At 39.5% G+C, this 8,917-nt stretch overlaps 1 protein-coding gene across 4 annotated transcripts; it reads right to left on the bottom strand.

Annotated features, from left to right (window-relative positions):
- Nucleotides 1-2,920: 2,920 nt before the first annotated feature.
- Nucleotides 2,921-8,543, bottom strand: LOC307014402 (uncharacterized protein). Of its 4 annotated transcripts, XM_079642269.1 has the most exons (13): nt 8,161-8,543; nt 7,745-8,062; nt 7,363-7,653; nt 6,958-7,269; nt 6,570-6,854; nt 6,087-6,377; nt 5,682-5,993; nt 5,294-5,578; nt 4,829-5,152; nt 4,341-4,655; nt 3,590-3,877; nt 3,269-3,417; nt 2,921-3,143 (listed from the first exon to the last, which is right to left on the bottom strand). In XM_079642269.1, exons 2-13 carry the CDS (start codon nt 7,881-7,883, stop codon nt 3,135-3,137), a joined length of 3,000 nt encoding a protein of 999 aa, XP_079498395.1. In that variant the 5' UTR covers nt 7,884-8,062; nt 8,161-8,543; the 3' UTR covers nt 2,921-3,134. The 4 variants fall into 4 exon arrangements, with proteins under 4 accessions (XP_079498395.1, XP_079498392.1, XP_079498393.1 ...); XM_079642266.1 differs by having other exon boundaries at nt 7,745-8,543; XM_079642267.1 differs by having other exon boundaries at nt 5,294-5,575; nt 7,745-8,543.
- Between the last annotated feature and the right edge of the window lie 374 nt (nt 8,544-8,917).

The following is an 8,917-nucleotide window of genomic DNA, read 5'->3' as shown; positions in this document are numbered from 1 at the left end:
CCCTCAGTTTTCAATTAGTGTAATGAACACTGATGTGTATGTGCCTTGTTATTATGTATTGGAAAAATTGTTCAACAAAGTGTTGAAGAAAAACAAATTACTTCCCACCATTAATAGAAAACAGGAAATCAATCTGGTCCCACCCCTTCAACACCTGACGTCCAACAGGTGACAACTTACCAACGAGTTAACCGTTTCACCTGTAGGCCTACAATAGTCATGATGAATAGATAGAAGTAACACCTGGAAGTGCACGCAGTCTGCAGTTTCTTTGGTTTTAGAGGATTCTGAAATTAGAAAACTTCTGTCACCGTTTCCAAACCAAAATAAAGAGTTTTACTTTTAGCTGGTGTCCTGTTTGTCTCTATGTATGTGACGGGTTTTCCTGATATTTGCGGTTGCTTTCAGATCATAATGGAAGTAAAAGCACAGGTGTTATTATTAACACGATTATGGCTGTATTTTACTATTACTATCGGGCATGGAAGTGTTAAAGTGGGCCAGGATCCTCAAACTGGAGCAGCTTAATGCTAATTAATTTGATTACGTACACCTGTGCTTTCTGGGACATGTGAAAACGCAAAATGTGAAAAAAGGCCTATTGGTGACATTATAGGTCAATATGGTTAGTAGAATACTGCCACCTGCTGGCAGTGTTTATAACTAAACATGCACAATTTGTTATAATTACTATTTGTAATGCCATTTGTTGTTTGTTACAACAGTGATTTAAATATTTATTGGGTAGCCTTGTATATTGAAATATCTGGTTGCTAATCGTGACATAGCATCATACCTATATAATATTATTTATAAATATCACCAGTACAATTTATTATTTGTTTTATGTTTTACTGATTAAAACAGCCAATTGCTGCAATTGCTCCCCAAATATGTGTTTGTGATGGAATAGCACAAAAGCTATTGTATTAGTGCTCTGCACACCAAATGGATGAACTTAAAAAAAATATGATTGAATTTCTCTTGGTAAAAAACACTTTGGCTCTTTTTTTAGAGACAAATGGTGTAAGTGATGGTGAACACATGCGAATATTATCCGAATAAGTGGGGTTCTCTGCTTTTTCTTTACATTGTTATATTTTAGGGTCATGTTATACCACTATAAACAGTTATCAGACATTTCCCCAGAGATCTGTTATGTCTTTGAGATCATGTGCTATAGGACAGCACACAGGTTTTGTATCATTCTCTTGTTTTGCCTTAGTAAATTTGGTTGGCAGTATTGCCTCTTGACACTTTTACCTCGGAAGCTTATAAACAGAGCATCAGTTTATTTGATTTCCTTTTTGGCAATTATTTAGTGGCATAATGTGGTTTGCTTTGATTTACTTTAATTCATAATTTTTGAAGCAATTGTAACAGTAAGAAGGACACATAAAGTACTGAGATCAAGATGCTTTATCTTGAGGTGGAGTTTAGAGGTTTAGGTTTTGGTTAGATTTGTTCCCCTCCCCTTCAATACCTTCATTTAACTCAAATGCATTGAAGAAGGTATCTGTACATATGCCTCAAGATGATGTGTACATTTTACAGGTTATTGAAGACGACAGCTAATTCCCCTCCTGAATGCATTGCCTGTTTTTGTGAAGAATAGAGATGCCATAACCATAACCATAACCTCAGCCATATCAGTGTCGCTAAATATAATACGGAAATATTCATTAGACTATATCACATTCATTATGTGATAATAGTGATGTTTTTTGTATATCATTTATCCTTACCATATTTGACTTTGCTTTCAAACTGATATGGTCAAAAAGGAAATGTTACAAAAATGTCTTAATGGTCAACAGTCTGCTTCTCTATTGATAACTCTAAGGTGGGATATGATAAGATAAATCTCTCATTTATCAAACATTTAATTTACACAGACGTATTCAAAAATAGACTTACCATGTGGTTATTTGAGATAGACTTTATGCATTGCCAGAGAAAAGGCTCTATCAGTATTGAGATGTGAAATGACGTAGCCTATATGGTGATTTTCTACATATCGCCCAACGCTATTTCCAGCGCTCCATTATATCACAATCAGTTCAACAAGTTCAACGCTGAGAGCTTTTCAGTACACTGGACTTTGTAGCAAAGTAACTCACTTTGTTGTGCTTTAACAGTAGTTGAAGAAAGACAAATAATTCTCCTATATATGTGAGGTTGACTGTAACGTGACCCTGGTTCACATGGATTCACGGAAGGGGTCATGTTAGGACCCAGAGGGGGTGAGGCCTGGCATAGGCGGAAGGGGGGGTATGGCATCGTTAGACGGTGAGACGGTGTCAGGCAGCCTGCTGGGAATAGTGCCCTGCTTCCCTGTCGAGGGGCCTTGGCACTTAGACTGGCAGCAGCCTGCTATGACTCCATCCCAGCAACAGTGTCACAGATTTGGGCAGGCTGACAAAGGATTCCCAGCCAATCAGGGTACACACAGTGCCAGATCACTCCAGAGGAAGCCAATAGTAAGCCTTAATGTGCTCGTGTCATCCCTCCCAGATGTGAATTCCTTCAAAACCCACAAGGTACACAAATGCAGGCCCAAACACGCAGCTCTAACTCAAAGACATAGTGTGCACATTTACGTGACTGTGTGTGTGTGTATGGAAAGGAGAATACATCTAAAAACAGTCTCTGTGTGTGTCTGCAAGTGAATGCACCACTGTATCATACCACTAAGTAAGTGCATTTCAGACCTGTCAGCATCTTAAAAATACTACATAACTCTTATTTACATAGAGGTGGCCAATCACCACTGCTGCATGTGAAGCCTTGTCTACCTCTAGTGGACAATCTGAGTAACACAGGAGTGTTTGCACCGTGACTAGTGTACTGTATTGTACTGATATGATTGTGTCATGTCATCATTTGTGATTTTAAATCATAGAGGCAGGTAAGAACAAAGTTTTTTTTTCAAATGTTATTGTTTATTTTAAAAATGCAATAATGTGTCCACACCAAATACAGAATGAAACGTATACAGACAAAAAAGAATATAGTATAAAACAGTTTTCTAACCACAGATATTTAAAAATGAAAATCCATGACACTTTAACATTGTATGCCACATGCAGTTAAAAATCCTCAAAAGTCCACATTTGGATCATAAAATGGTATCATCATTTAGTCTGAAAAAAGAAAGCAGAGGGAAGTTGTCAGGATCTGGTGACTGTTTTGAATCAAAATATAAAAAAAGGGAAATTCAAACAGTTACTTTAAATTCCCTCAAACTACTACATATGTTTTATCTTACCTTAATCATGGTAGCAAAGACACCATAGATGAAGGAGATGAGGAAACACGGGAGAAAAGTGAAAGCCAAATACCAGCCTTCAACACCGGTTTCTTGGTTCACATCTGCATGCAGGATGTCATCTAGAAAATTACAGTCCTCCAAGTTGTCTGTGAAATAATTAAAATGAGATTTGTCAGTTAAATGTTGTGTCGGGACACGACACATACTACATTGACTTGGACACACCGAAAGAGAGAATGTTAAAATATATTATCTTGCAATAGACGGTTAACCTTTTTTAATTTGCAACAAAGACATGGATCATAAACAAACTCGCACCTGGTTTTGATGAATTCAGGGATATGCTGGTGTTTGCATGTGTGACCCTGCAGGTGATTCTGACCCCAGGTAACCAGATGACTTGAGACAGACTAAGGTGGCTTTGGATGCTGAACGTTCCCTTTGGGCCTCTGTGGGGTTCACTCGTGTTGTAGTGCAACAGTTCACTGGTGTCATCGAGGAACCAAGTGATGTTTATGGAAGCTGGACTGTAGCCAAAGACCAAGCAAACAAGTTCACCAGAGCCCTGGAGAATGGTGGCCGAAGGTTTGCTGTATGTCACTGTGGCTGGAGAAAAAGATCATGAGTTATTTTTGAATTAATTTGTATTTGGATGATGACAAATCAAGAAACACCTGTATTTAGAGGGGATATACCATAGTCTCTACTAGAAAATGCTTTAATGTAAAAAAAAACAAGTGTTCTTCTGATCATCTCTGGCTACATTTTAGTGCTTATCTCTCTCTCCCCTCCTGTAAAAACAAAGTCTGCTCTGATTGGAAGAAATGCTTACAGTCACTTCTTTACCTTTTTGCTTACTGCTACTCTGCAACATTATGAGCAAGCTACGGTGGACAAAAAACCGTGGTCTATGGTCAAAATAAATTATTTTGAGTGTCTGTATTTTAGCTTATACAATCAACAACATTCTGTCATTATGAAAATCCAGGCGTATTGCCCCCCTTTGATCTTAACACATCTCCACTATGATAAACAACTGCAATTTTACTAAACGTTATACACGGCTCACCGAAAACATCCTTCATAGTGCTTTTTAAAGGCTTTTCAGATGACTCATGCGTAACAACACAAGCATACGCAGACTCATCGTCGTCGTCAGTTTTTGAAAGTCTGCTGCTCATTGAATAAGTGCTGCTCCCGGAGTACTTCCATGCAGGACTGTTGGTGTAACGAGTAGAGGGGAGTCTCTGGTCATTCTCTTCCCAGTTCACTATGATGTTGGCCGGGAAAAATCCAGAAACTTCGCAAATTAGTGCGTTGACTTCTGATGTAGACAGTTCAGAGGTAGTCGGTTGTATTATCTTCACTGTTGGTTGGTCCATGTCTTTAGAAACGGAAAAAGAAGGCAAGAGGAAATAGAGAATTATATTATGACCATTTACCATCAAACATCTTGTAAGATTTTTTTATGGAGGGTTCTGATGCCTTCTCAAATTATGTTTAGAAACAGCTATAAGCAATCACAACAAATCATATGCTTTTTATGCATAACACTACCTCTGCTTTTGCTAATATGATCCACGTAGCCCTTGTTGGAACATCGGTGCTTTGCCTCACAAGACACATGTTTATATGCATGCCAATCCTCCACCGACACCATCAGGGAGCTCCACAAAGTCTCTGTCCCATTGCTGTGACTCACTGGTGGCTCGTTAAGGGCATTCAGGGAATTCCTGCCACCTACTTTCCAATTGACAGAGAAATCACTAAGAGACGGGCCGACCAGAAGACAGGTGATATTCACCCGCCTCTTATTCATAAGCTCCTGGAGTGGTGGTCCCTGAACATACACACCAACTGTCGTAGATGATGCTGGAGTTACTGTAAAAAGGGAACAAGACATTTAAAGGGGGAGCACATGCAACACCAATCAAGTAATGATTGTGGGATAAAGGATTCAAATTCAAAAACATGTTTAATGTACACTTACTGCAAGGGTATGATTACTGATTTGCATTTTACCTGAGCAGATGCTGATGTTCTTTCTCACAGTTTTTTCCAGAAACTTGTCATAAACTTCACAAGTGAAGACCTTCCCTGTGCTCCACTCTGATTGAGGGATCTGAAGTTGACTGGTTACCGCCACACGTCCACCTGCATCCATGCTGATTTCTTTAGTTGATGGAGAGCTTTGCTGAGACTCAGGAGACCATTTGATTTGTGGGTCGAAGCCCGATCCATAACACGAGAGTCTCTGGGGTCCTGATTCTTCACTGAGGGCCAGAAGAAGTTCCACTGATGGCTCTACTTAAAAATGAGATGTATTAATGCACCAATTAAACAATAAGTGAATATTTTAGGTTTAAAACATGGCAACTGTCATCAAGGAAGAAAGTATAACTCCTCTCACCAAAAATACTGCCAATGGAGTTTGATTCAAAGCTGTTGGAGAAGCCTTGGTGAACTTTGCAGGTGAACTTTGCATTTTCATTCCAGTCACGTTGAAGGACAGAGAAACTTGTACTGATTGAATGGAGGCCTGGGGCTTGAGGCAGATCGACATAATGTGGGCCAGAAATGTCAAGACCGTTGCTCTGAAAAGTGACGTACAGGTCATGGGATGAGAGCTTTGTGACGTCACACTTCAGCACAGCCTTTTCTCCTTCCAGCAAATCCTTTAGAGATCTCCTGATGCTAACCAATGGAGCTGTAACTGCAGGCCCTGGATGATTTAGAAGAAAACAAAGCAGATTCTATTGTTTTATGTATTTAGTTGTCAAAGACATCTATTATTCATATAGTATAGTAATCATACCTGCAACATTCACAGTCTTCTCAGTGGATGAGAAGCACTTATGTTCAGCTTTACATGTCAGAAAGCCAAGTGTTTTCCATCGACTTGAGGTCAGCGTCACTTCACTGAGAATATGAGTTGTGTTACTCTGCACTGAGCTGCTTTCTGTCACTTCATCACCCATCAGCCAGGTCACCTTGGCTTTAAACATAGTGTGGACCACACATGTAGCTTGCACCGTGGATCCTGCCATCATTACAGTCTTGAAGCTGGGGATCTCCACATGGATGGGGGGAGGGGCACTTGAGCAAGCTGATAGGAAACAAGGAAAAAACATTATGATGCAACACCAAAATGCTATTCAATGATACCTTTGTAAATACTTTTTTTATATTCTAAAACTATACTGACACAATACTTAAACAAATGTTTTTGAAATACTTTTTGATTGGTCAAATGGTTCTTAGTAGATAGTTAGAGTTTTGAGTCTCCACTTAGTTTTACCTGAGCAGACACTGATGTCCTTTGTCTGAGATTTTTTCAGAAACTTGTCATAAACTTCACAAGTGAAGACCTTCCCTGTGCTCCACTCTGATTGAGGGATCTGAAGTTGACTGGTTACCGCCACACGTCCACCTGCATCCATGCTCATTTCATTAGTTGATGGAGAGCTTTGCTGAGACTCAGGAGACCATTTGATTTGTGGGTCGAAGCCCGATCCAGAACACGAGAGTCTCTGGGGTCCTGATTCTTCACTGAGGGCCAGAAGAAGTTCCACTGATGGCTCTACTTAAAAATGAGATGTATTAATGCACCAATTAAACAACAAGTGAATATTTTAGGTTTAAAACATGGCAACTGTCATCAAGGAAGAAAGTATAACTCCTCTCACCAAAAATACTGCCAATGGAGTTTGATTCAAAGCTGTTGGAGAAGCCTTGGTGAACTTTGCAGGTGAATTTTGCATTTTCATTCCAGTCACGTTGAAGGACAGAGAAACTTGTACTGATTGAATGGAGGCCTGGGGCTTGAGGAAGATCGACATAATGTGGGCCAGAAATGTCAAGACCGTTGCTCTGAAAAGTGACGTACAGGTCATGGGATGAGAGCTTTGTGACGTCACACTTCAGCACAGCCTTTTCTCCTTCCAGAAAATCCTTTAGAGATCTCCTGATGCTAACCAATGGAGCTGTAACTGCAGGCCCTGGATGATTTAGAAGAAAAAAAAGCAGATTCTATTGTTTTATGTATTTAGTTGTCAAAGACATCTATTATTCATATAGTATAGTAATCATACCTGCAACATTCACAGTCTTCTCAGTGGATGAGAAGCACTTATGTTCAGCTTTACATGTCAGAAAGCCAAGTGTTTTCCATCGACTTGAGGTCAGCGTCACTTCACTGAAAATATGAGTTGTGTTACTCTGCACTGAGCTGCTTTCTGTCACTTCATCACCCGTCAGCCAGGTCACCTTGGCTTTAAACATAGTGTGGACCACACATGTAGCTTTCACCGTGGATCCTGCCATCATTACAGTCTTGAAGCTGGGGATCTCCACATGGATGGGGGGAGGGGCACTTGCATGGACTGCAGGAACCAAAAACACACTTGTATATACATGTTTTCATTAACACTCCTTATTTTTTTCATCGTGCTGTGAAGTAGTAGCTGTACTTACGTTGACAAATACTTGTTGTTTTTATAAATTCCGTATTTTTTTGAACGGACTTGCATGTATAAATTGAGCCACCTGCCCACTCTTCGATATTCGGCACAATCTCGCTGCTTAAACTGAAGGTTTTCTCCACTCTTTCCATACTCTGCAACTGCTTCTGGATACCCACATTAGTTAGATGTTGGTTGTCCTGCTTCCACTCCACTTTCAGTCCGTCAGGAAAGTAGCCACTTAGGGTGCAGATGAGTCTGACTGGTGAGGCCCCAAATTCACCTTCCCACAAAGGGTGTAGTGTGATATTTGGAGGGACAATCCGCTGTACTGAGATAGAGAAAATATCCATTACTTGCTTCATTCTAAAAGTTAGATGTGGACAATTTTCAAATATAAGATGATTTAGTCTTTTAAGATATACATACCTTTTTAGTCAAGTTACCAACTGCGTTTTTTCATATCTAAGTGTATTATATTCATATAAGGCTAGGTGGCAGAGTTGTACTTTTACATGGTCTGGTGTCTTACAGTCAGGTGGAGACGAGGCTTGAAGTCTGTTAAACAGATGTTGCAGAATGACAGGGCAGAGTGATCAGGGCAAGCAGCAAGCGGAAGCATTGAGTAACACCCAGGTCCCAAAAAAGTACCAAAATACAGAAGTGAAACACTGCCAAGAGCAACGGTGCATGACAGACACCAGGTGTGAGGTGTGGTTATGCCAGTAAAAGAAACAATGTGCACATTTAAATATCTCATGTCAGTTTTCACATAGATTTTACATGACTTCTCATGACTTTGATAAAGGTTTTAGTTCTCAATTCCATTAATAATAGACTTGAGAGCTTACTGACTGTAAAAAATAAATTTACATTTAGACATTTACATAATGATTTTAACATGGGCTGTTGATTCCAGGTGCTGGGTAGGTTACGAAAAAATGTCAAGAGCAACGTCAATGGTTATCTTTAATGAAATATTTATTTTTCAAAAACACACAAAGCTCTTTTAAGACAAATAATAAAGGACAGTTGCGATAACTTACATGGTACCATGAGTTTATAAGAAAGAAATGTGAAACCCCCCCCCCCTTTTCTTTTTTTTTTACAGAAAGTTCACCTCGTTTCATTTAACCTGAAAAGACAAAAGAAAAATGGTTTAGAAATAACTAATAATAACTGTATC

Source organism: Notothenia rossii (assembly GCF_949606895.1).
Source record: "Notothenia rossii genome assembly, chromosome: 8".
NCBI lineage: Eukaryota > Metazoa > Chordata > Actinopteri > Perciformes > Nototheniidae > Notothenia > Notothenia rossii.
This window is presented reverse-complemented; position numbering and strand designations above follow the sequence as displayed.

Bases quoted from the DNA above. Each gene is read 5' to 3' on its own strand.
- LOC307014402 (XM_079642266.1), bottom strand. From the start codon at position 8,096: ATGAAGCAAGTAATGGATATTTTCTCTATCTCAGTACAGCGGATTGTC. The intron at 7,270-7,362 runs GTATGATTACTA...TAAATCATCCAG, and splicing joins GAAGACTGTGAATGTTGCAG to GGCCTGCAGTTACAGCTCCA. The intron at 4,656-4,828 runs GTAGTGTTATGC...CCGTTTCTAAAG, and splicing joins TCATATTAGCAAAAGCAGAG to ACATGGACCAACCAACAGTG.